The following is a 27,685-nucleotide window of genomic DNA, read 5'->3' on the forward strand; positions in this document are numbered from 1 at the left end:
TCCGCACTCGCCGCTGCCGCAGTCGCACCGCTGCCCGTCGAACGAACGAGTGTCCCAATACCCACACCACCTTCCCTGGCATACTAGTAATCGGAGAGGAAATAGAAAAGTCAGACATGGGCAAGGCATTACATGACGTCATAGCAATTCGGGCCTCACATATCGTTTAAAGCAGTCAGACGACCAACGGCCCACCTTCTTCACAGCCTTGGAAGAAAACCCTGCCCCTGCCGCCAATGTGGCAGCACCTATCCTGAATGAATGGGACGAATAACCAGAATCCCCGAGGCCCAGGTCACCCAGAGCCACCCGAAGTACAGCCTTAAATTGGTATTGCGAGACACACTCCCCCCCCTCATGAATGAACAAGGCCTGACTCTTCTCCCCAGGGCGGATGGCCAGGTATGCCTGCATACAGGCTACCGGGCACACAGGCACATCTGGCGCTGGGCACAACTGGATCCAGGCCCCTTTTCCCAGCTGGTCGGTCTTAGACTTTCTGAGGAATACCTCCATGGTCCCTGCTCTAAAAATGAGATCCCTGAACTGCAGCCCCCCATTATGATCATTGCGAGAGGACCCCACGATCTCCCCCAGGCGAAACGCTCCATAAAAGGCTAACGAGAAGACTGCAGAGAATAAAGTGCTCTCAAAGGCAGAGGTGCACCGTCTAGGGAGGGCGTCTAGCATACTCTTCAAAGTCCCCACATCCAAGGGCCGTCTACTGTCTCGCTTAGGGCCTTCCCTCCTAGCCCACCCAGTTAATGCTCTCTTGACTACATAAGACATCCCTGGATCATACAAGCCCGCCAATCTGGCAAAGAATCCCACAGAAGTGACGTGCGTTCTGGCATAAGAGAGTGACCTGCCCTGGTCACAGATGTGCTGAAGGAAGTGAAACATAGCTTGATCAGAATGCCAACATGAGAAACCCGCCTCTTGCACCAATGTCCTGTAATACAAAAAACTCTGCTGATACGTTTTCCGAGTGCGGTCACTCAATGAGGCACCTACCAGCCCCGCTAAAGCGGGGCTCCAATCCTCCACAGTGATGGTGGGAACACCGTCCTCTGATCCTCCGCTCCAGGATGGAACCTCCGAAACTCCTGCAGCTTGGAACGAGACAAAGCATCAGCAGCATGATTGTCGACCCCTGGAATGTGTGCTGCCTTAAACGTTAAATTCAACCTCAAACATGCCAACACCAACTGTTTCAACAATCTCAGCACATTCTTACACGTGGCCCCCTGTCGGTTAATGGCTTCAACCACAGACATGTTGTCTGACCAAAATATCACTGATCTGTTCCTGAAGTGCTCCGCCCAGACGGACACCGCCACCAGTATGGGGAACAACTCCAAAAAGGCTACATTTCTTGTCAAACCTGTTTTGTGCCACTCTTCCGGCCACTCCGCCCCGCACCACTTAGGCCCGAGGATAGCCCCAAAGCCGACGCTGCCTGCCGCATCCGTGAATAATCCCAACTCTGAGTTGGACACCGGGACGGACGGCCAGACAACTGTGCCATTGAAATTCGCTAAGAAATCTCGCCACACTCTCAAATCTCCCTTCACCTCAGCCCGTAGGCGCACTCTGTGGTGCTTCTGAGTTAGGCCCACCATCGCCCTGGCAATAGATCTAGAAAAGGGGCGACCCATGGGGATGATCCTGAGGGCGAAGTTTAGCTGTCCAACCACGACCTGAAGCTGGTGTAAAGTCACCTTTGTACAAGCCAAGACCGCATCAATGGCCTGGGAAAAAGCCTTCACTTTGTCGTGTGGTAACCTGCATTCCCCCGCCACCGTGTCAATTTCAATTCCCAGAAAAGTCATGCATGTATCGGGGCCCACTGTCTTGCCCGGGGCCAACGGAATATTAAATTCCCTGAACAAGGCCACCAGTTGGTCCAACGCCTGATTACAAGCTGTTGAGGCGGCTGGTCCCATGACCATGAAGTCATCCAAATAATGCACAACCTCCCTGCACCCTGTCTTATGCGAAAACAACCATTGGAGCATGCAACTAAAGGTCTCAAAATACTTGCAGGAGACAGCACAACCCATGGGCATACACTTATCATAGTAAAACTGTTGGTTCAGTTGGAATCCCAACAGGTGATAATCCTCCGGGTGAACAGGCAACAGGCGAAAAGCGGATTCTATGTCTGTCTTGGCCATGATGGCGCCAGGCCCTAGTGACCTCACTTTATTCAAAGCTACGTCGAAAGACGAGTAAGACACTGAACACAAAGCTGGGTCGATAGCATCGTTCACAGACTCTCCCTTGGGGGCAGACAAGTTATGGATCATCCTGAATTGCCCCGGTCTCTTCTTCGGTACTACCCCCAGAGGTGAGCAGACAAAGCCTGGGAGCGGGGGGGCCCCGAACGGGCCCGCTACACGCCCCACACTAAGCTCCTTCCTTACCTTCAACTCAACCACCGCAGGCTTCGCCCTTGCAGATAAAAGGTTATTGCAAAACTTAACCGGGGGGACCCCAAGTGCTGGAATTCGAAACCCCTCTGAGAACCCTGAGTACAAGAGTTTGGCTGCTGACCGGTCTGGATACTGATTCAGCCAAAAAACCAGTTTCCCAATGTCCACCGGGGTGGGCAGCTTATGGCTGGGAGGGCTTAACCTCTTTGCCCCCCCCTCCCCGTTCCTTGGATTTTTTAATGCACTTGAATTCGGGATGTGAGGGGTGCCCGCAAAAGGAGCATGCGTGCTTGAACTTGCACTTGTCCGGCGGCCAGGTGCACACCTTCCTGTTAAATTGCCAACAAGTCCCCCGCTTCTCCCCAGGTCCCCCCTGGGATGTCCGAAAGGGCTGTCTATTGTTTTGCGACCCACATGCTTTAGCATTCACGCTTTCTAACCATACATTGACCTCCACCTGGTCCCAACCCATGTCTGGGTCCTGCACTTTCTCCCATCTGAAATCCCTATCATAGTCCAGCCAGGCTGTCCCTCCATGCGTCGTGTGCGCCTTCAAAATCCTATGCATATAGTACACCAACGGCCCCGCCAACTCTGGCTTCTTCTCAATAACTACTGTTATAAACACCTGGAAACCAAAGAGCCAATTCGTGATAGATTCTTCCACCCTAGGTCTCCTATCCTTAGAGGAGTTATCCTTACCCTCCTTGTCCTTACTCTCAACTTCCATTCTCTTGGGCCTAATCAATGCAAATATATCCACGAATTCACCCTTCCAAATTTTTTCCTTCATTTCGGGAGATACATGCGTAGCCAGGCGGCCTGGTTTAGACAAGACATATCCCTGGCCACCCCCCGCCATCGCTCCCCCGCCGGGCTCCAGGCCCTTCATCTCAGGCTTACCTCCTGAAGTACTAGGGGCGCAAGCAGGGGCCGCCACCACCGATGGTGTCACAGGGGCGTTCAAAGACTGAGCCCTAGCCAACAGCGCCAATTGTTCCTTGATCTCGCCCAGGGGGCCCTCATCCCTATTCCCCGGGGCCCAAGGCGTGACTGCCGGTACCAAGGTCGGTGCCACGGCTATTGGAGGAGGAGGGGGCGCTGAACCCGGAGCTCGGGTGAGAGCCCTCAGGGCAGTTAAAATTTCCCCCAAAGCGCCACCAGTCCCAGCGCCCTCGGATTGGGGCGGGGCGGAAGGGCTTACCACCACAGGCGGGGGCACTGCCACCTTCTCAGGGAGCACCGGGGCAGATCCCAACGCCGCTATTGCACCCAAGATTTCTTTCAAGATGCCATCTGTAGGCTCAGAGGCCGGGGGTATCGCCGGAGCACCTGGTGCCGCTGGAGGAACCACAGGCGCTTGTGGCGCAGGTAGAGGGGCCCCTGGCGCTTGTGGTGCAGGCGAAGGAGTTACAGGCGCTTGTGGCGCAGAAAAAGGAATTGCTGGAGCTAGAGGCGCCGCCAAAGGAGTTACTGGCGCCTGGGGCGCAGGAAGAGGAGCTACTGGTGCATGCGGCGCCAATGGGGGGGCAATCGTTACTACCGGTTCTAAAGGAACCCTCGGAGGGGGGGGCGGCCCGAGCCCCCACCGCTCCCTTTCTTTTTCTGTACGCGTTTGCCCCTAGGATTCTGTGCCCTCGGTTTCTTGGGCAGGGGAGGGAACGCTGCTTTGGGCGGGACCCCCTGCCTGCGTGGGCGCTCAACAATGTTCGGGGGCTCCCCCTCTGGGTCGGAATGGGGCCCATCGGTCTCTCCTTCACTGCTCTCGTCGTCCCTGTTAAACTTTTGAAGGAGCAAGGCCAGTAACTGCGCAATCTCAGGGTCTTTGCCCTTGCGCTTATGGCTCTGCCCCCTGGACGCCATGGTATCTCTTTGTACCGCTAACTACAGCTCCGGTTCCCGCTAACCCCTCTCCCTCGCCCCTCGCCTACCCTGCCGCCAGGCGACGGCGCCGGAGCTCTGCTGCCCTTCTCTAAGGCAGCTGCAGGCGAGCACGGGCCCGCACCACGCTCTCTGCTCCCAACACCTCACAAAGGATGCAGCAGGAGGAAGCGACAAACCAGTCCCGGACCCGTGCCCGCCCCCAGCCTCGGCTAACCCCGGCACCTCACCTGGCGACCCGGTCGGCGCTCTCTCCTCCGCCGCCCGTCGAGATTCGTCAGCACCCCGTCTTTGTCCTTCTTCGGGGGGTCAGACTATGGGGCGGGGAAGCTACTGGGCCACCTAAGTTTTAGATTAAAACTAGTTGACTAACGGACAGGGAGTGGGCGAGCAGGTCCGGCGCAGGCGGGGAAAGAGGCCGAGTTGACCGTGACCCAGACCTAAATAGGTCATGGCCTCTGCCCCACGCCCCCACCGGACGTGCGTCACCCCCCCCCCCCTGACCCGGAAGTACTCCCCAGGCTGGCTGCCCATAGGGCAGCCTCCTGGGACCTAAGGCCAATAGCGGCGTGGTGTGGGCCGGGGGGCCGGGCCCTAAAGGCGGGCTCGTCTAGCCTCGCCCTTGGTATTGGGTGGCTTGGAGGCACAGGTCGCATGCGTGGTGTCACTCAGTCGGATCAGGTGTCTGTGGAGTTTAGTCTGGCTGGTCTGCGCTCTGCTGTAGCGCTGTCAGAATTGCTTCCCAGTTTGCGAATATAGGTATTTTCCTAAGACCCATGAGTTCTTTGCACCCGCTCACTATATTTTCTACCCTAGCCCATGCAAGTGTGGAGCGTCTCCATGCTTGTATGTGTGTGGGGGGGGGGGGGGGGGGGGGTTGAGCGCCTTCCACTTTTTCGCGATTAGTCTTTTGGCCGCCACTATGCCTAGGTCTAAAAATCTGGAGGTTACCTTAGTGTTTCGTGTTCTATGGAATTTATGTATCAGGTATGTCGGCCAGTCAAAGGGTAGGTCTCTCTCGGTGTAGGTGTGAGTACGTCCGCCACCGCCCTCCAATATGCGCTGAGGCTGCTGCAACTCCAGAGCATATGCACGAGATCGGCATCTGGGGCGGCACATCTAGGACAGGCGGAGTTGGTGCAGTGGAAATATCTTATGAATTTAGCAGGCGTGAAATACGCTCTTTGTGTAATGTAATACTGTATTTGTCTGAATCTAATATTCCTGGGGATCTGTACTGCGCTGGCCAGTACTTGCGCCCATTCTTTGTCTGAGAAGTGCAGGCCCAGGTCTCGTTCCCACTTGTGCAGAAGGGGATCTAGACTTATCGCTGTGTGTTGTCTCAGTGAGGCTGCGAACCATCTCGTAAGGTCCCTACCTTGTCCCACAACATGCAAGTATTACACAGTGAGATGCATTTGCGGCTCAGCGGTAAGGTCGGCCCATTCCACCTTGAGCGTAGTTATCCGTGCTCTATGCAGGAGGAATTGACCTGCGGGGAGCCCCTCAACTTCTATTAGTTTTGCATAGGGAACAAGCGAGCCATCGCGATATAAGTCACCTAAAGTCTGAATTCCCGCCTCGTGCCAGTGTTGCAACTCAGCAGCTGTGACTACTACCTTGCCCCTAGGAGCTCCTTCTAATGGGAGCGCAGGGGCATAGGGCGTTATGTTTCGGGTTATATAGAGGCTTCTTCGATAGCATCTGTATGCCACGTTCAACATCAGGGGTTCCGGAGACCGCATTCGTGCACCAGGATGGAAAAGCTAGAGGAGCTGGGGTAACGTATATGGCGGGCGTGCAGTCGCCGTGTCGTCTCGTTGACGGTCTGCCATCCACCTGGCGATCCACTGAAGTTGGGCTGCCAGTTAATAGTGTTCGAAACAGGGTGCTGCTAGGCCCTCCTGGTCTGTAGGTAGATATAGTTTCTGGTCTGTAGGTAGATATAGTTTCTTTCCGCCACTCTGTGCCGACTGGGGCCCCATATGAAGTCCCTGGCCATCTTCTCTAGAGTGGTGAAGAAGGAGGTGGGTATATAGATGGGCAGGTTGGCAAAGTAGCAGTAAATTCCCTATTCTATGCTCACAAGTTTAACTTAAGTGGACAAACCTTTTAAGAATTAGCCAGTGAGTGGATTGGTTTCTTTTGTGTTTGCCTATTGGCACTTGTATGGTTTTTTTTTTTTTACTTTTGTGTGTGACTCTTTTACATACCTTGTAGGTGGTAGCTTTGTGGTGATTAGAGTGGCTATTGGATTTTATTTCCAGCAAGCGATATAAAACGGCAAATTAGTCATTAGAAGTTACTGTTAATACATTCTATTTTTAATACTTGGGCATGAACCAGTGCAAGCTTTGAAGTGATTTACCTAGCAAAAAGAACACTGTGGGGACCGGTCCTCATAGCGTGGGTAAATCTCTCTTTCTCACTCACCCCCTTTTAGGCTGATCTGTGGTAGGTCATGTGACGGTTCATAGTAGTCTTAAGTTAACATACATAACTTTTACTCGCATATTTATTTGACATTTTCTCTGTAGCGCTACATGCTTATTTTGTGCAAACTGCCGACTAAATGTGCTCTTGGCGTGTCATGACGGATGTTATTATTTCCCAGTTTGGTGGTACTTCTTTTCTGGGGTTCAGAAGGATGAAAGTTGAGTAGGCCCTGCAAACTGGGTCCACTTCCTGGTTCCATTGTGGTCACTTTTAAACTTCTCACTCCCAGGCCACTCTGCATGCTGGTTTAGAGGCCTTCTATTATATCAAAGCGCTGGGTGCTTACACCTTCTTTTCCAAGTTTGTGACGTAATTATTAGTGCTACATACATGTGATGCTCATTTATCGAGCTCCGAAGCATTGAAGACTGAGGCAGCCCTACCGGGATTTTGAACACATGTTCGCACATTAGCCTCTTGAGACATGTTATTGGATGTAATAGATGACTGGGAGTGATGTCGGAGAGGTGAACATTTTGTGATGGACTAGAGGCCTGCCCACTGCTACCAACCGTTGAAGGAATGTCCGGCTCGCTCTGCTGCCAAGGCCTGGTAATACACCCTGCATATTGTTGCATTAACATTTGGGGTGTAATGGGAGGAAGGTACGGTGGCTGTGTAGTCTTGGAAGGTTTGGGTGGGTGGGTAATCAACTCAGTCTGCCATCCTTCTGGTCGAAGCAGCTTAGAACTAAAGGCAACTTGAACTGCTCAGGTCTGCAGGGTGCCACCCTGGGTGCCCCCACAATCCAAAGCGTGCTGTTTTATTGCCATTTCGAGTTAAGTCGCCCACTCGTGCGTCTTATAGGGCCGACCTAGGTTTCAAATTGTCGACTGCAGACCCGGAGAACCTCAAATCTTGTCTTCTCCGGACCCAAAACTGTGTGGTCTTGGGCTTATCCTTTCGTCGTCTGCTGTCCCAGTTTCATCACCTTCCAAAACCGACAGCGCTTAGAAACCGGACGATCTTCGATATGAAGCGCTATATTAAAAGACGCAGAAGCAACGCCCGCCCTGCTGCCCCTGCGTGACGCGCATCTCTCAAGCAAGGAAGGTAACTGGTGAGGTGGGGGCACGTGCGCCGCAGGTTATCTCCGCGGGGCCGTCATGTTTTTTTTTTTGTTTAGAGGAGCCGGGCCCCCAGCCCCCCGCTGGATAGTGAGGCGGATTTCTGCGCAGTCAGCAGAGGGCTCGCGAGCCTTTATCACGCTGCGAACACTCTGGCCCTCGGAGTGATAAGCGTGAACTGACGGAGGCTGTCATCCCCAGTTTGAGGGCTTTAAAAAATATTGGGATGGAATAATTAGATTTCCTATCGTTACGGCTGCAGCCATCGAAAGGATCAACCAGATTAATTTTCCCTCTTGCTGCTCATTAATATTCATTAGAGACGAATAAAAGGCGAAAAAATCCAGTGTCGGAGAGGGGGGGGGGGGGTGCGGGGGTCTCGCGGAGGAGCCAAAGCGCGAGGAGTCGAGAGGGCATGCCAGGTGCCACCGGCATCTGAAGACTGTCCACGTCCATCTATACTGAGATAGTGCTATAACGAACTAGGGGTGTCGTAGCACTATATATATAGCACTAAGAGGTAATAATCGCCCAAGTAAACTTTTTTGTTTGCCTAGCGCACACTGTTTGTTGAATCAGCTCTTTAGTGCCTTCCAAGGCTGTGGCGATAATGCCCTACGTGGCATTGCGAACTGCCCTCTGTCCTTGGGCAGAGAGCTGTTCTGGAGGGTGAGAGCTGCGCCGTCCGCACTTCTTCTCTGTCTGAGGTGTCCAGTGTAGGTCCAGGAGTCCATGTTCACGTAGAATCTCCAGGATGACCAGGATGACCCTTGACTATGTAAATCAGTCCCATTGGGAGCCATTTTATGTTTCATCACGTGCAGAGTTCCTGAACACTGGTGGCTTTCTGGTTTTTATGGACAACCATTGGAAACCCTGCCTATGCCCACCGATGTTGGTCAGGGGAGACGAGGAATGCTGGGAGGTATACGTCAGGACTGTGCCAGCTTTAGAGGTATCCTCTCCTGGGCACCTCTAAAACTTAATAGAAGGGGGGGCAGGACTCTAGTCGGGGTACCACGCGGGTGGACGGCGTCCCCCCACTTATTTTACAGGGTGGACGCCGTCCCCCCTGCCAAACAGCTGGACTTCACCTTTTTGGCCTTTCTGGGACGAGTTCGGAGTCACCTTTCATGTCGTTACTTCCTGTCGTGACGTCACTTCCAGTGACAGCGTCCCCCCACTTCTTTTTTAGGACTTGTGCCCTGGGGGGGAGGGAAGCGTTCTGTGGAGGGCATGGGGGTAATCCTGGAAAGTTTGGTAAGGGATGTATATTGTCTAAGACAGTGGTTTTTAACCTTTTGACTTCTGTGGACCCTCCAGTTTATCATTACTAGAATCTGGAGACCCCCACTCAGTCATTATTGGAAGGTGGGGAGAACCCACAGCCTAAGCAGTTTTAATGATTGGACCTCAAAACAATCCACACAAATACAAACACAAATCTGCACCAAAGAAATGTTCATATGTTGGAATATTTAGTGTAATCCACAATCAAATCTAGAAAATGTTTTCAAATGTTTAATTTCCCTTCCTTATTTGTATATACTTTATGAATTTTAAATGATGCATTTTAATATTTAATTGGGTAGAACAGTTGCAGGACCCTCTGATTATACTTCCTGGAACTCCCCATGGGTCCTCAGACCAAATGTTCTTAACCACTGGTCTATGAGTTTCCTTTAAATTCAGTTCAGGGTGAGGAAGTTTTGATTATAGTGCCTGACTGGGTCCAAATCACCAATGTCCATATGGGGTATCATCAATGGCCTCTGCCCGTATCCTATATTAAGAGCATCAGCGTGGTTAAGTGAATAATGATTCAACACATTGACTATGATCTTGTCCCGCTTTTGTTTTTCTTTGTTTTTTTCCATTAAAAAATCAATTTCTACTCACAGCTTAACTTGTATAGTAATACGGATGTGCTTTGTGGATATTGCAAAATCTATTCCATAGCGATGACCTCCTCCCTATACAATTGGCATACCTCAACAGGGTTTCAAGGTCATCGACATCCCTCCCATCGCACTAAAGTGCCTCAAAGATGATTAAACTTATTAGGCCTTCTTCATCTTTCCTGACCATTCGGCTTTTCCAGCACAATCTGCATCTTTTAGGGGAATCTGGGTCTGCCAGAAAAGGTCAGCATGCAAGTGGTACAACTCTTCCAAAGCCATCACCAACTTCGGAGGCCATGAGCATCTTCCAAGGTCAGCAGTGTCGTCAATGGAGATCAGCATCTTAGATGAGGATCAGACAATTTGAAGGGATTCAAAATGTCCCCAGACAATATAACCTAACTTTTCAAAATGTACTTAAAACAAATCTAAAACATATATATTTTTTGATCCCTTAACGTTTTGAGCTAGTTTTTCTATCTCAACGATGACAATTCCTTGCCGGAAGTTTATTATTTGTGTCAGATGACATTATGCACCGCATAGGAGGCCCACCGATCCATTATACATGGGAGAGTGGAGTGGCCATTCTTTGTGCTTGTGACATCCGAAGATGGGTCTCAAGTTGGCGACCTCATGGTCTTCATTCAGTAGTGAGATGAGCTACACTTGCTCTCCCTCTTTTCAACACTTAGCGTTCATGATGAAATGCATCTTTCAAAGCCCTACCTACCACTGGAGAGCAAGATACTGCACAGCAAGTGTAGCCACAAACACTGTTGTTACTGGCAAGCGACCTTTTCCCTTTCCAATTGTGCATTTTGTGCACACGTAAAAATGTGACCTTGGTGCAAAAAACATCTTCTGTGGAATATTGAACAATATCACTATTTATGAGGAGCCAGAAACAGAAACGTTTGTTAGGATTTCGTTGGAAATGCAATCTGGGGGTCAATTTATTGAGAGCGATTTTGACTCACTTACTCTAGAATGTTGAGAGATTACCACAATCTTGCTGCTGCTGTATTTCCTGCAAAGGCATGTGTGACCTTTAACGCGTGGGTGTCCTGACGCAGGTGCATGACGTTACGAACGTGTCTTGACGCAAGTGCATGACACTATGAGCGTGCCCTGATACACGTGCATGACGCTATGAGCTTGGGTTATGATATACATGGAAATCACAATCTGCAATTGGTAATTCAATATTTTTGGATTTTGCGGTGCAATGAGTACAAATCGACATTCTTTTCACACGCTATTGAGAATTATTTTTATTTGCATCCTGCACAATACAGATGCTGAAGGTAAACAGCCCTTATTACGAATCCATCACACCACATGCAATTACAATGTGCTCGTTACAACGCCTTGCGGAAGGGGGAGAAGGTGTTGGATTAAAAATCTAACACCTTCCCTACTGTCCGCACAAATTGGAGTTGGAATAGTAAATTATACTATTCCAACATCCACTGCCCTCCTCCGCAAGTCATTGTTACGACTTGCGGGGTAATGGTATGCGTTGTAACAACGCGGTCATTGTAACAACTGCGTTGTAACAACATGCGGGGTGACGGCAAGCGTAATAAAGAGGCATATTAGATGCTGAAACATTATCTGTGTGAACGGTTCACTCGCAAAAATATTTTTTGTCCATCTCAGCTCATCTGTACTTTAGCCTATTGAGTAATTCACGCAGTCACCCCGCACCTTCCTTGTAAATAGTTCAGTGTTTGTGAGGCCGGAAAGAGTGTGCTGTGCGTTCAACAAAAAATAATACAGATTATGGAAGCGATTTAATAAAGTGTGCTTTGCTATTTGACTGTTTCAGGTGGAGAACCCTTGTTCTGGCAATTATAAAAATAAAAAAAGTTTCTGATGGTCATTCCCATCATAGCAAGTGCTTTTAAGTGAGACTGACAAGTCACCGGTCACAGGGCAACGTAGGCCTGACGTGCTTGAAGACTTGAAGTGTCCTTTTCTGGCCATTCACACACTGACTTTTACTCGGCACTCAACGAAAAATCGCTTCGACGCCTCGTCCGGGGTAGTAAGCGCTATATAAATGCAATTACAATGACGTGTTCTTTGTGGGTTGGTTGAGCAGAGACCCGATGTGGTTTCTCAGATCGATGAACTTCTTGTGCCATCTAGCGGTAAACGAAAATACTACAAGTATTTAAATTAATGCCGACCTGTGAGTGTAGTATCTTGAACCTGAGGATGCGATGCCTGTTTGTACAGTAATTCTTTCGTATATCTAAACGCACTGCTTACCGTTTTTTCAAGACCTCTCTTTGCTGAAATCCTGCAACAAACATCTCTTAAAATATAAAAAGGTCTCTTGAAAATAGCTTTTATTTGTGGTTTGAAAAGAGACAATATAAACGTGTTTTTAAATAAATAATTTCGGCAGTGAAAATTAGAAGATCAACATATAATTTTTTTTGTTTACAATAAATGTCCACCCTGAGCACAAATTCCTGTAAGTTAAAGCCAGTCATATAAGACTGAGCAATCTCTGATAAAACCATTCATTGCATTCTATTCTGACACTGCGGCAAAGTGCATTGGTACAAAATATATACATTAATGTCCTTTGTGAGGTGAATTAATTTGGTTTAAAACAACCATACTGCTGTGAATGTACCCACCTTATATCTTAACAATATTCCTATTTGAACACAAGGAGATGATGGATGGAGTGCTAAAACTTCTCAGATTCTCACTCCCAATCACAGATCTGGGTTGAATCCATCATCGTTCTTTAGCTCACTTCACCACCCCAGTTCAGACCCAGCTATATGCAAATCAGTCTTGACCCTTTGCCTTATGGCAACAGTCCACCCGAACTGCCAAGCCTGGTCTTCCCTGGACCGAAAACAAGCATCCATACTGCATTCTGTCCATCAATTGTTCTTTTTGCATTTGTCACCCTGTGTGGGACGGGTATGCCCAGATGTGGGTCCCCTGCTCTCCATGCCACTGGAGTTAAGTCATCCTGGCTGATGAGGGGTGAAACCCTGAAACCGGTCCTAGGATGCTTGATTCCGGTCCAGCGAGGACCTGGCCTGGCAGTTCGAGCTGGACTGTTCCCATGAGACACAGGGTCAAGACTGATTTGCATATGGCTGGGTTCAAACTGGCATGGCCCGGTGAGCAATAAAACAATAGATACTAGGGTGAATGTATAACATTGTTCTGCATTCTATCCATCAATTGTACTTTTAACAATATTCCTACCCCAGTTCCCTCAACACCCCCCCACCCCTACAAGGAAGGACACAGGCAAAAATCATAAAATTGAAATGTGAGCACGTACAAATTACTTTTGGGCATGTATTAGTGGCACAATTTGCAATGCAAACGTGCAAAAAAAAAGGTGTTTGGTGCAACCATCTAATGTAAAACTCATACACCGAATGCATTGGCACTAGCACAAAAAGGAAACTGACCTGATGCAAACATCAAATTAGCAAAATTCCACATCAGTACTAATATATTTGAGCACCTACACAGCCTAAATATGTGGAGTTCATGAAAATAATACCAAGTCCACTTTCCATGCAGTAGAAGATTATTAAGATTTACATGCACACATTACATGCGCCTTTTGGCGATACTTCCTCTGGTGGGCGCATAAGAAAGATTGTTATTGAGATCACTGGCATGAAGTCAGTAAATGTGGTCTTTCATTTGACCTTTTTATTAATTATTACAGAAACCATCCAAGTCTCCCATTCTTATCTAAAGAGAACCAGAGACAAAGTTATTATAGTTTGGCTCAACTTCCATTGATGTCAAGGACAGACTATGCATCAGACACTATTCATGCTCAGTCCATTCATGCTCAGTCCATTCATGTCCTGTCCTGAAATCACCAGATGGCCTTATTTCACTTGTTGAATTGATGTTGGAGAATTTCCATTCATGCCGTGACACCATCTTTTGACGCCATCAGATGTTTTCTGGAGACAGGGGATCAATTTTATACACACACAAACAGAGGCTATATTGGCTAATATGATGAAAAACGTGCTGCTCCTGCTTTACATGTCTCAAATAGGATTCCTTCCCTAATACCCCGTGGAGAACCAAGGACCTTTTTAGCATCCAATGACAGACAGCTTTTTATGTCTAGTGAGTTCTCATGTAATATATTCAGGGCCATGACATTTCACGGATGATACATTGTGCCATTGAATTGCACTATGGTTTGGTAAGGTCCAGTGCTTAATTTGTAAAACAATAAGTGCAGGTACCCAAACGTTTCTTGGAAGTTGCCGTCTCCTCTGCCGAAGGTCTTTGTATGGAATATCAAGGCTGCATAATATTCATTCCACCTCATGCATCTTCAGTCCATCAGCAGACGCTCCCTGCCTGTCTCAAGTCTACATGTTGTTTTGTGTCCCAGCTTTCTCCCGTTTGTCACTGGTTTTCCTGCATTCTCTTCCTGCTCCTTTTCCCTTTTTATGTTTTTTTCTCTCTTCTTCATGGTTTGTCTTAATGAGGAAAAACAAGTGCCGGTGCCCAACAGGAGGCCGATGGGCTCCACCTGCTACCACTGTCTTAAATTAAGCATTGGTAGCAGCAAAATAGTTTTTTTACTGTCCATATAGTCAACATAGAACTGTAAATTGTAGAACCAGCTTCCACATACCTGGAAGGAGCCTTCCACCAGAGGCTTACAACTCTAGTAATTGCACCCACCCAGCTCCCGCCCACTGAAGGTGCTACATCTCTTCACACATAGCAATCCTCATGTTTTAGCTTTGCCAGTGCTTGTTCTGCAGTTCTACAACTGATGCTATCATGTAGGTGATATCAGATGTTTAAGCAAATCCAACCACCATGTTCCTCATTAGTATACTCGTTTCTCACTCTGACCTACTAGAAGGTAGAAGTTGCATCCTATGGTGGCTCCTGGGGCGGTCTTGTCCAACTACTTCACCCTGGAGCCAGTACCACCAAAACGAGTTTGAGGTTCTTGCGGTGGCTTGAACTTCTATCCTAATGGCTAACACCGAGGAGTCATTGGTTGAAGGAGCATATTTCTGCATTATTATGGAGCAAACCATCATCTTCTGAAATCCCACTAGCACCCCTATGTGCCTCGCAGTTATGTACCAATTACCACCTTATTCCTCGTTTGCAAAATCCTGGGGACCTGATTATTTATTTCAACCACACTTGGTGTAGGATACACCGCCCTCTGCCCACTCCTTTTTTTAGGCGTACATTTGTACATCTTCATTTTTAAATGGTACAAGGAATGTTGGCCCATCCTGATGTGTAAAGGCATAGATAGGTTCTTGAGGGGCTGGTTCCAGAGCAGACAGAATAAAATAAGTATGGCGTTTGCATTGCTAGAAAGAGGTATCCAACCCTGTATTCAATAGGAGCTGTATTTTTTTTTTTTATAAAACATGGCTTTAAAATAGGATTGTTATTCAAAGAAAAATTGCAGGCCCCTCTACACAAGCATATTTGCATTATGCTAGGTGATTCTACTCGGACATACATGCTTCAGTTCACTATTCTTCATTGGATGGCACAGACCGTTCGCAAAAGGAATAGAAATAAGCATTGGCAAAGCCAATAGCTCTTGGCTACAAGCGGACAAATAAAAAGCAATCAAATGACAATGCTAATAAAGCCGACCAATGGTAAGCAGGGGGCAGGTTCTAAGCCCCACTATAAGCTGACTGTAGGTCTATTTGCTAGCAGACAACTTACACTCTCTGGTTCGTGAAACCTAAGAAGCAGTCCTCTAAGGTAAGCAGTGGAAGGATTCAACTCATCCACTCAGAACACTGTGAGACAGAAATTGAGGGTGGGACAAACACATATAAGCTAGAAAACCATTGATACAGGATAGCAGAACTGACATAGACAACAATGCCATCCATTCATGAGCAACGAGCTGGCCCAAAGTCCACTCTGAGCATCTTGGAAACAATACAACAGACAACTATCTATAGCTTAAATAGTAACCCAAAGTATAGGAGCAGGAAAGAAGCTCAACCACTGCACAAAACATGGGAGCAAGGTGACAGCTGGGAGGGGGACAAAAAACAAAAATGGAAACGAGTAGCATCGCTGATCTGGAGTGCTGGGTTCTACCTCCATGCTGTTCATGGTCTCTGCAAATTCTTAAGAAAATGATGATGTAACCAAAGATGTTCATTTATTCAAGATCAGACAATAGGGAAATGGCTACAGTCCAACGCTTCCAAGACTGAAGCAATGATGTTGGGACTAGAGCCCAGCTCCTGTCAGATGCCCATTTCCCTATTACACCCTTGGCTCAACATTTGGACTTCAGACTTGACTCAAGAAGTACCTTTATACATTTTAATTGGGATTTATATAGCACAAACCTAGCCAGGAAGCAATGGATCATTATGTGGGTGACAGAAGGGACAAGGATAATTCAAAAGTGTGTGCCTAGTAGCAAGATGGAGAAGTTGGTGAATAATTGATGGGGCGCGTATCCATGTGGGTCCATATCCGAGGTTTTTGACGTGCTCCTAGAAGAAATGATTTCATAGCTCCTTTCCGAATTGTATCACAATGGAGTCAAGTCTGGCATGTGGAAGAGTGTTATTCCAGAGCCTAGAAACATAAATCGAGGAAAGATATTTCCTGGTTCTTTTTAGCACCTCTTGTGTTCAAACTTGGTGACGTTCTGGTTTCCTGTGGGGCATTGAACTCCTGAGCAGATGCATATTTTGGGCAGTTATTCAGGGGTGCCTATAGATATTGCTTTAGTTCTATAGGTGTTTACAGTCATTAATGGCTCACAACTGCACACCAATTGGATGCAGTTCTATGCAGCATAACTTCCCAGAGCAGTGTATAGCAGTGTATATTCCCTCTTGGCTTTCATTTCTGCTGGGGTGGAAGGTTTCAGAAGGACACAAATGTAGTGGTGCAGATGTCATAACTTAGTGGTTCAGAGAACATTTTGATTAACCCTTTCTTTTCTTTTCTCTCTTTCTGGCAGGGCCCACGGGTGACCTTGGTTCTCGAGGACAAACAGTGCTGGCTGGCGAAGCTTCCTTTAGTGTCCAGCGAGTTGGAAGCAAATTCAGTGATATACAGGAAAGGTGTGTATCCATCCCACTGCCGTAGCACAATCTGTAGAGGAAATATAACTCTACGCGCTTCCTCTTGAGTTTATCAGCTCTCGATTTCCTTTGTGGGGTATGAATGTGTGTGGTGGTGGTGATTTGAGTTGGTTTGCTTTTGGAGATATGGTTTTGTAAGTGGAGTGTGATTAGTTGAAGAGTGGAGGCAGTAGAGATTGGGAGCATGGATGCCAGTTAGGGACACGCAGGAATAGCAGCTGATATACACTGCTTGTTAACCCAGTTCTGTGTTCATGAAGGTATCAGGAGGATCAAAATGTAAACCGGACACCTTGACCTTCTGTAAGTCCCCTGCAGTGAGTAGGTGGCTGAGTAGACCAAGGTTGGGATAATAGGTCGCCCCCTGTGATGTCCTAGGTAGACCTGCGGCGTGTGTTGTCAATTGCACTCCACCGCCTATTTTGACCAGTAGATGTTCATGATGGGAGTGGTCTGTGACAGTGGGAAAACCAGAGGGCATCAGTCTTAGTCAGCTGTTTGTCAGTAACAATAAGCAGCAACAAGCCTCTAACAGTAGGACCACATGATTTATAACAGAGCATAACATGTGTATTTGTAAAGCGCACAATCACCCAAGGGTATCTTGGTACTGAATAACAGATGTTTATTGTTACCCAACTCAATGGTGCTCATTTTATCGACCCCAGAAGGATGAAAAGCTGAGTGAACCTGCTGGGATTTGAACCTGTGACCATGAGGTCGAACGCATGCCCCTACAGTGGATGCATTAGTTCACTGAGCCACCAGACCCGGCTTTAAGTGTTAGTTCAGCTTAGTGCTCCAGCTCAGAGCCCAGCATTGGTTCCTGCAGCTTTGGTCAGCGAGCCTGATCTTAGAGGAAGGTAGAAGCTAATTTTTCTTACTCCTTCTTGAGAACAGGAGCAGCAGCCTCTTGCCCTAACAGCCTTAAGGCCACCTCGACCCTTAGGTTTGCCCTTTGACCTAATGAAGGGCGTGTGCTTCCCCGCTGGCCCATTTTTTACCAGGAGTGCAGTTGTGCTGTCCTTGTCATAGGCGAGCTAGTCACCAGGGATTGGAAGGTTAACCGTAGTGGCCTTAAAAGAGAGCCATTGGTGCCGGTGGCTGCACACTGCCTCTTCCTCCTTGCGGAGCGAGGAGTTGACTCACCAGCCCGGGGAACGGGAAGAGGTGTGGGGAAGACCTGCATGCTTTTATCTTCTACTGCATCCAATGGAGCCCCTGCCAGGATCTGCCTGCACCATTTGCCTAACCGCTGCCACAGGAGTCGAGAAAGGTAAAGAATGGGAACTTGTGGGTGGAAGACTCCCAGCAGCATGTCCAACTCGGGATGTCTCACCCTCAGATCAATGGCTCATGACATGTCTCCAGTAATAATCATTACTTGGTCTCATACGTGGCGTTTCTGCGATTGTCTCTTTGGCATCTATCCCAGTTCTCTAGGGTAGGTGATCCAGAATTTAATGCTTCAGCTGTCGTCTGTATTCATCGACAAAAAGCGAGAGCATTGTGAGAGGACAGCAATTGCATCAGTGTTCCATGAGTGACTTTTAACATAAGTGGGAAATTATTTCAGTACACAACTTTGTGTGCTTGCAGTATTTTATCAGGAGGTTTTTTTCTTCATATTTACTAATTGTGAGGTCCGATGTCCCATATTTGAACAAAATGTCCACATCTAGGAAACCGTAGACTGTGGTGTCCATTGCGCAATGCACAGTGTGCTATGGCTTCTGGTAGAAGGACCTCGCTCGGGCCCTCAATACGAGTGGCTTGCAGTGGTATCCACATGGAACAGTGCTCCAGATAATCGCATCTCATGGGCGGAAGCTGTGCTGCCCTCCTCGTTCTGTCCTCACCAGATCTCCCCTTCCTAGCTCTTCCCTCCCCCACCCACACCAGGAGCCCCTGAAAAACCTCTACAATCATTTGCCACCTGCTTCAAACAGGTAGTAAATGGACTCGGATTTTGGCATGGTAATCGCCCCGCCTAATCAAATGGACCCTCACGGGTGACAAGAAGCGCTCTACAAATGTACTGATTGATTGATTGATTGATTGATCGTTTGAAGAGGAGAAAGCACAGAGATTTGGAGCTAGTGTTCCCGGGTCTGCATGTTATTACCTATTCCGTGGGAAAGTAACTTTTGATCCCCAGATTTAGGTATTTAGGTGCATTGTAGGGTTAATGACTAGAATTGGTGGGAAACATCCTTTACAACGCAACTTTTTCCACGCAGTGCCTTTACGACGCAACTTTTACAACGCAAACCATTACAACGCATTGCGCTGGGGGGCGCTCTAGGATAGGGAATAGGTTTAATTTACTATCCAACACCTTCCCTACTATCCACCGGGACTGGAGTTGGAATAGTAAATTAAACTATTCACTATCCAGCGCCCCAAAGCACTATGCGTTGTAAAGGCATGCGTTGTAAAAACCGCGTTGTACAGGCATGCATGGTAAAAGCATGCGTTGTAATGTCTTACATCCAGAATTGGTGAATCCGGTCCTGGTTCCCCCCTCACCCTAAACTGGGAAATCTGTAATGAAACCCTATGAGGGTAAACCAACAAATCTAGTCTATCTCTTTAAGGACCAGGATGTCACTGCCTGGCCATCAGCAGTGATCAGTCACGCAGGGCATCTTTCCTTCCACTCAAGGCTCTTATTTTCTCTCGAGCCGCAGGTCAGTGTTGCACAGCGACTGATAAGGGGACACACTCGGAGATTATTTGTGATTTTTGGCAGCAGGGGGAAGGGATGTGTTGAGGCACGCTGCCCTTCGACCTTTGGAGGTGTTTTGGCTTTGTGCAACCACTCAGCAGCTCGCATCCTGTTTCCAGAGGGCAGAGGTTAACCAGACAGGAAGTCCAACCTGCATCCTCCTTTCCTGTAGGAGATTTGTGCAAAGCACCACGTGTTGCGTCACAATACAGAAAGTGTTCCTGTGAGTTGATTGAAGGACTAGCTAGTGCTTTGTAGAGAGCCAGCGAGGCCTTAACAGCAGATAGTAATCCGCTCAGGCATTACAGACAAATGGTCAAAATACCAAGTTACCAATCTAAGAAGGCTCTACTGCAAGAATTGTCCCATGCAGGGCCCTCAACTGGATGATTGCGTCATCACCACAATGCTAATATTTTGGGGTTTGATTGTGCTTCTTAACTACTCACAAAAACGAAATTTTATTTTTGCAGCTATTATTTTAGCTCAAGTTATGTCCATATAGCCATTTAAACATTTGCCATGCATCTAACTACCACCATCACCTTCTATTAAAATGCTTTGGAATTGGGAAACTTGGTGTGATAGGCGGGGAGATGGTTTCATGTCACCTGATGTCTAGTGACTGAAGCACAAGCAACCTTGTAATGGGAGCAAAGACAGCAGACTGTCAGGAAGGGGACTTAACATTTCAAGAAACCAGGCAATTTCTACAGTTGGAGGTGGGGGGTGATGCACACTTAGGGGGCATATGTGTGTGCCTTAGGTGTATCCTTAGCTGATGAACTCTTAGTATATATTTACTAGAAGCAAAGTAGGCTTTTGGGCATTACGTTTTTATAGAATAGAAGCTAGCCCAGATATGACATACATTTATCTCCATGCTTACCTCCTCTTAAATAGGAGATGATTCATTTTTAAACTAACCCAAGTTTCGCAAACTGAATAGGCTTCACGCAATTTTATCTCTGTAGACTTGTGTATTTTTTGTCTGCATCCAATGTATGGGTCAAAGCTTCTCATTAGGCAGCCAAACAAACCCTTTATACACAGTTACAACAAAGTGCTAGCCTGTAGCAACGTTGAGAGCGATTCTAAAAGCTGTGTCGAAAAGATGGCTGCGTGGTGTAACTTACGTCTTTGGGACAATCCCTTTGGATTATGGGCCATGGTGAAAATTGATCATTTGAGTCTTCCTTTTTAAATGTCTCGGGACGTCCTATAACCACCTTAATGTGCGAGAGATTATGAACTGTGGTATTTTACATGACTGGACATCTGAGCTTAATTTTCTGGCACCCATGCCTCCTCTTCAGTTTTCATCCAGTCCGCTGACTGTAACAGTTGTTTCTTTGTGTTTTGGTGTGCAGGTGAAGAGATCTGGTACAGGACCACCACAGCCATCACCGAAAATGAGCTGATCAGCACTTTCCTGATGGTCGAGCCCCAGGCTATCCCAAACTACGGGGTGAAATTGGAGCCGGAGGACCTCCCCTACCCCGCCGCGCTGCACTCTGGGATTCAGCTGCTCCCCCAGCAGGCCGGCATGGCGGCCATATTGGCCACAGCCGTTGTAAACAGTGAGGAAAACTTCCTACATTGTTTGTCTGAAGATTGTATACACTTTGTCATGTGATACATCCACAGTCCTGTCATTCCACTTTGTTCGCCAATTGCACACACTGCTCCTGAGTGTTCCATCTCATGTGTCTAGTTCTCCCTTCTTTTCTAGGTTTCCTTACAGATTGGCTTACCCTCATTGTTGCCTCCTATTGAAATGCTCATTCCCATGCTAAATGTTGTTGTTATTGTTATAGCTATTTGTAGAGCGCAGTTGCTACCCCAAGGTGTCCAGGCGCTGTATGAACTCGTGCTGAGGTTTGTCGCTGGTAGGACCTGACAATGAAAGTTAATTATTGAAGAGCCATGTTTTTAAAGCTTTTCTAAAGGCCAGTAGATAGTCATATTCCTAAGGTGAACTGGAAGCCCGTTCCATGCCTTAGCCGCATTGGTTACAAAGCTTCTGCTTCCCCAACTAGCTTTTTTTGCCAGTTGCACCGTTGCCAGTTTCCCACCGGATGATCTGAATGCTCTGTTCGGAGTGTACCAGCGTATTTGTTCCCTATCCGTAATCCTTTTTCCTAAACCTAGAGTTTCAACCTTCAGTCACCTTTATGTATGAGGGATGTCTGAGTAGACTTGGACAGGTAATAGGTTTTCATGTTATCAGACCACCTCAGAGTATTGTCACAGTATATCTTTCTGACCACTACACGAGATTCCTGCGTAAGTCAGACTGCAGCACACTTCAACCCGAGCGGTTCCTCAGCCAGATATTCGTCCTGAGTAGTCCAACTTACTGCCACTTCTGGTTTGACTGCAGCACAAAGGTGTGTTTTTTAGGTCTCGCCTACAGACAGATCTTAGCTCTCTCTTGTCGCAGATATTTTGTGAGCAATGCCGGTACTTTCAGTGGACTTTGGGGCAGCCCACTGCTTACCATCTCATTTTCTTGTTTCTCATTTGATTGCTTTCAGTTCTTCCACCAAATCGCAGCTTCTTGACCGTCCTCTTGACTGAATGACTGGCATCTTTCCACTGCTTATATTCACGGTCCTACCTTTTCTTTTAACACTTCACACAAGTTTGTTTTCTTGCTCTCTTCCTTTAGTTCTGCTGCCGCTGAAATAAAAGCTCTTCCTCCCCTCCCAGCTCATTTGTTACTTTTCCCGCCATTCTGTGTCACACTCTGGTTCCACACTTTTTTTTTGCAATTATTTTTTCATCCCAGTCACCCAGCTCCTCTTCATCGTTCAGACCAGCCCCACTCTTTCCACCATTACGTCCCTCTCCATCACATCTCTGTCACATTTAACATGTTAGGAGCAACGTTACATCAGCATCATCATTACTGGCAAATAGGCGTTTAGAAACCTTCTCTCTCTCTTGGCACTCATAGGTCTGGTTCTGGCGTCTGTCATCCTGTAAAGGGGACTGGCTTAAGAAGCAAGATGTCTTCTTGGAGGAGATGGTGGTGATGAGTTTGTGTTCTTTTTCTGAACACATCTTGCACCTAAGGAAGCTCCTCCTTTGCTTCTGCAGTGATGCATTCTTCTTTCCACTTGCGGTGCGATTTAGTGGGACTTGTGATTGCCTCCACCACTGTACCACAAATAAGAAGTGCTTTGTCCTATGGGTGGCTGATGGCACATCAGGGCATCCTGGGTCATCTCCACTGCTAGAGTTTTACCAGCTTCATTGACCATGTTTCTCTGCTTAAGAAGGCAGATTATGACAGCCTGTTTCACAATGAAACCCATCTTAGTGGTGGTCCACTGGGCTATTTCTTGGCAATCACAGCATATTTAGGACTCGTGCACTTGAGCACATTGCCTGGATGGTTTTCTTTTATTCTCGTTTTCTCAGCAGTCCCACTACATTCTTGTTGTATAGATCAATACACTGCAATATAAATAAAATATATTACTTCACGTCAATGACTGACGGCTGTTTTGGCAATCTGGCCTTGATTGTGTTGAACTTATTCGCAGACATGCTTCCACCCTCCCCCTTTGCGAGAGACTCATGATTGCTGTCTCATACGCATACCACCACAGCGAATAATACCGGGGAACATCGTTTACAACTAAACTTTTACACGCACTACCATTACAACGCAGGGATTACAACGAAAGTCGTTACAACGACTTTCGCTGGAGGGCGCTGTTGGATAGGTAATAGTTTAATTTTCTATCCAACACCTTCCTTACTATCCACGGGGACTGGAGTTGGAATAGAAAATTAAACTTTTCCACTATCCAGCGCCCCACAACGCAAGTCGTTGTAACGACTTGCGTGGTAATACCTGCGTTGTAAAGGCATGCATGGTAAAAGCAGGCGTTGAAACGTCATACATCCATAATACCCAGACGATTGAGGATAAAATTGGCAACCACTCCCACCCTACGCAGGCCATCAAATATAGCGCAATCACAGCATAAAATGTTCAAAATGATACACATGGGGGAGTGCCCACTCATACAGAGCCCATCACATCCTTCCCACATCCTCCAAGAAGGGAAACGTGAAGCATGTGCCTCTAGGCCCACCATAAGCAAAAACTTAAAATAACCAAGCCCTGGCCCACATGCACTCAGCAGCGGCCCTCAAAAACATACCAGACTACAGGTTAAAGGGCAGTGCCCGTTCTCTCGAATACCCTCTAATATACCACTAACATAATGCCCCAAAGCCTAAGATAATGCTGGGATAAATCCCCCCACCCCTTTGCACACGCCTCTTCTTATAGCAGTGAAGAAATATCAAATCTTGAGGGTAAATCTGGGGCAAGTCTTGAATGCCCCACCATACTTCAGCTACTGACACCACGAATTGCTTGAAATTCGAGGATTGGCTCTCCCCGACTCCATCCCTTCGCAGGCTGGTACCACTGAAAGGGGAAATGGATAAAAACAGGGTTAAATCTGAAGCCACCCACCAGCCACAATCATAACATTGGAATGTCAAAATGGGGTGTCCCACACCAACTCCTTGATTCTGCATCAATTGTACCGAAGAGGCAGCTGAAGGGCCCCCAAACGCTCTGTACGCACATACAAGTAAAGTACAGCACAATTTATTCTAAGAAGCACTGGCCTAGCCACTCCCCACCCCCCAAAAAAGTAGCAATAAAATTGTTGTATGCCACAGTAAGTGTAGTTGCACGATTTTCCAAGTACCACTAGAGGACGGTGCACACAAACGATACTCTTGCTCTGTGTTCCTTGTTTCTATACTAGACAATGTCCATTTCAAAAGTGATCAGGCACGACAGAATAAAAAAACAAGCATTTGCAATGCAATAGATCTCTCATTTGTGAGACTTTAAGCTACTGGAATTGTAAATTACAATTTATTTATGTCTTTTGAAAACCAATACAAAACCTCTTCCATGCGTCGGACGGCCCCCGACGTGTGCGTCGGACGGCTTGGGGCCGTCCGTTTTGCGCACGCGTGGAATTTGCCCGCACAGCGGGGAAATGTGCGCGCTTTAAAGCTGTTAAATAGAAGGTATTGTCATATATTTTGGCAATAGCTCAAACTATCGCAAAAGCGAGACCACTTTATTTGTGGCTACACCCCTTTCTTTAGACGCTACTTGCCGTATTAAGCTTATAGTGAGCTGCGCCTAAAGAAAGGGTGCGACCGCCATTAAAGTGAAAGCACAACACGGGAAGCTTTTACAAATAAAATCCATTTGTTTGTGATGTTCACAAACAAATGTTTATTTTCATACTGTTGGAGGAGCCATAGAGTGTGAGGTCTATGACGTTGCTTTGCAACTTTTAACTTTGTGTTTGTGAAGCATTCACTTGGGGAACAGGTATGAGACAATTGTTACTAGTGAGGAAATGCCTTTTCTAGCTATTAGGAATCGATGAGGTCATAGGTCGTAGAGCCGATGGCAAGCTGCCTACATTATGTCGCCGTTTGCGGCGGATCTGTTTCTTTCATCGGCCTGTTTGGAGGATGTGCACACGTAGAGACTGTGAACAACTTCCAAAGAGCCGCTTCCTGCCCAGCTGCCAGGAAGCGGAAGTGCACGCGTTTTGTTGTGTTAGGAAAAAGGGGGCGGGTCGTTTCCTCCTACGAGCCACTGCTGCCTCTGCGGCCTCAGCGGATGAGCTGTCTGGGGGTTACTTACTTGTTATTATTTCTTAGGGACCAATTCTGTCCAGAGTGACACTTCGGTGTGAGCCGCGCCCCGGCTTTAATATCACTTAGGAAACCAGTGCTGTCTGTGCCGGAAACCTGCAGCTGCGCGCATTAAAGCACATATATCATTGTCAATGTTTCACTGTGGAGCGCGGGGATGTTTAAGCATGTTTTGCAGAACTCTATCTACACTTGAGTAAACATGTTTGCTATGAAAATAGCGACTACATTTTCCCCCCAATTGATATATAATTTGTCAGGTGTTTTATTTCTGCCAAAGTCTCGTGCTCCCTAGATGTACCCCCAAGAAGTCCCAGACCCCCAGTTTGGAATGTCTTGTGTTGTATTGTATTGTGTATTTGTAGAGCGCAGCTATCGCTCCGAAAGGAGCATCCTGGCGCTAGATAAACAGTATGCAAGAGTTATGATTAGGAAACTAGATAACAGCCATTACATAATCATCTGGGAGGGTATAGATCCATGTTTTAAGTTGTCTTCCCCTTAGCCAGATGCTCTTTTAGGACTTCCGTCACTTTTGGGCTCATATCGCATGTTTGTGACTTTAAAAGAAGAAACGCCGCAGTATTACAGGAGATCTGAGTCGAATCTGCATGGTTTTCCTGGGCTACCGTGTCCAGCTGTATCCGCTGACAGGTTTGCTCGACCTTTGAGCTTATTGTTAACACTTTGCTATTGGACACAGATGAAGCTGTCCCAGGGGAAGGGCTGCTCTCCAGCATCTCTCGCTTGTAGTTTTTCGTCTCCATTTTAACTCTATTGTGTCTGGTATTTACCCTTAACTTCTATCCATTGCTCTTGGAGTATTCTCTTATTTTATACATTTGTTTACTTTTATTTAAATACCATTTTGCGGCCCCCATTTTTAAAAGTGAAAGCTGCCATGCAGGTGGGAGGCAGAGGATGTTGACTGAACAAGATGCTAAAGTCCATAGGGCTCGCCATGTGAGGGACAGGCATATGGAAGGAGAGGGGAAGGAAGGGACACACATGTGCACTCACATGTCTATACCATTAACTTGTGTCTGTGAATATGAAATAATGGAGAGGACACTGCATGCATGTATGCATGTGTAGCAGGCTCTGCACGTGTGGAAGGGGATAGGCAGAAACGTATGCATGATTGTATAAGTGTATGTACACAAGACATTTCTCTGTGTATGGCACACATCTGAGAGGGAACATATGGAATGCACACACTTACACCACGTGTAAACCAGACATCACATATTTCGGGCAGCAATGTGTCTTGGTTTGTCTTTGGATGTTTTGATGACGTTCAATGTCTCATCCATCCGCAAATGTTGCCAAAGACATTTTGGATGGGTAAACCATTGAACTTCATCAAAACTTCCGAAGACAGACACTTTAAATAAGTTCTAGAGTACCCAACAAAATTAAGTAGTATTACCTCTAAATTGTTTTTAAGAAAACTGCAGCATGTTTGTGCACACCACCGACAAAACATCCTTATATCGTGCCTTGCATTTTGCTTTTTGATTGTTTTTGTTTTTATATGCTCTCTGCATTTACTCTGTCTCTAAAGTGCTGAATTTTTCTTTTCTCAGAGGATGTCTTCCCGTGCAAGGACTGCGGGATTTGGTACCGAAGCGAGCGGAATCTCCAGGCCCACCTCATGTACTACTGTGCCAGCCGGCAGAACCCCAGCTCTCCATCCGTGGAAGAGAAGCCCAAGGAGACGTACACATATGAGCGCGTCTGCCCCTTCCCGCAGTGCAAGAAGAGCTGCCCAAGCGCCAGCTCCTTGGAGATCCACATGCGCAGTCACAGCGGTAAGGGTGATCTTTGTTCAGCACCTTTCTAATCCTGAGCCATCACGGCTATGGTATATATGAAACCAGAGCAAGAAAAGCCTTTACACCTCAATGTTTGATGCTGGTGGTGTTCAGTGCTTTAAGCGGAAATCTAGAAGTGGAAGTACTCACTATTTAGGGTACCAATTAGCTCCAGAGAAGTGCCAGTACTCTCCCATTAAAGATACTGCTGTAGTGCTGAGAAGTGCAGGTACTCTCCCTTTCAAATTGAAGAAGTGCAGGTACTCTGTACCGGACAGTACCTTCCCATTTAAAGCGCTAGCGGTGTTGGAATTTGGTGTACTATTCATATCAGAAATGTAATTCATTTTTTCACCGGGAGGGTCTCGTACAAATTTAGGGAATGCAATATGTATGTATATATAGATTTTGGAGAGCGCAAACCTAGGTGGATAGCAATGCTGTGCTGAACAAAAGATGGGAGGCCTGAGTTATGATTCAGGGTTGCTTACAGTGAGGCAGAATTTTTGTGGGTAGTG

General features: G+C 47.2%; 1 protein-coding gene across 1 annotated transcript in view; it reads left to right on the forward strand.

Moving 5' to 3' along the window:
* Positions 1 to 27,685, forward strand: part of ZFPM1 (zinc finger protein, FOG family member 1) — a 325,114-nt gene that overhangs the window by 277,128 nt on the left and 20,301 nt on the right. Inside the window, exons 5-7 of the mRNA XM_078670312.1 lie at positions 16,787 to 16,889; positions 21,009 to 21,218; positions 26,940 to 27,164. Of these exons, the coding sequence (XP_078526438.1) occupies positions 16,787 to 16,889; positions 21,009 to 21,218; positions 26,940 to 27,164 (538 nt within the window). The remainder of the gene's footprint in view (positions 1 to 16,786; positions 16,890 to 21,008; positions 21,219 to 26,939; positions 27,165 to 27,685) is intronic.

The sequence above is a fragment of the Lissotriton helveticus genome, chromosome 12 (genome assembly GCF_964261635.1).
Source record: "Lissotriton helveticus chromosome 12, aLisHel1.1, whole genome shotgun sequence".
Taxonomy (NCBI): Eukaryota; Metazoa; Chordata; class Amphibia; order Caudata; family Salamandridae; genus Lissotriton; species Lissotriton helveticus.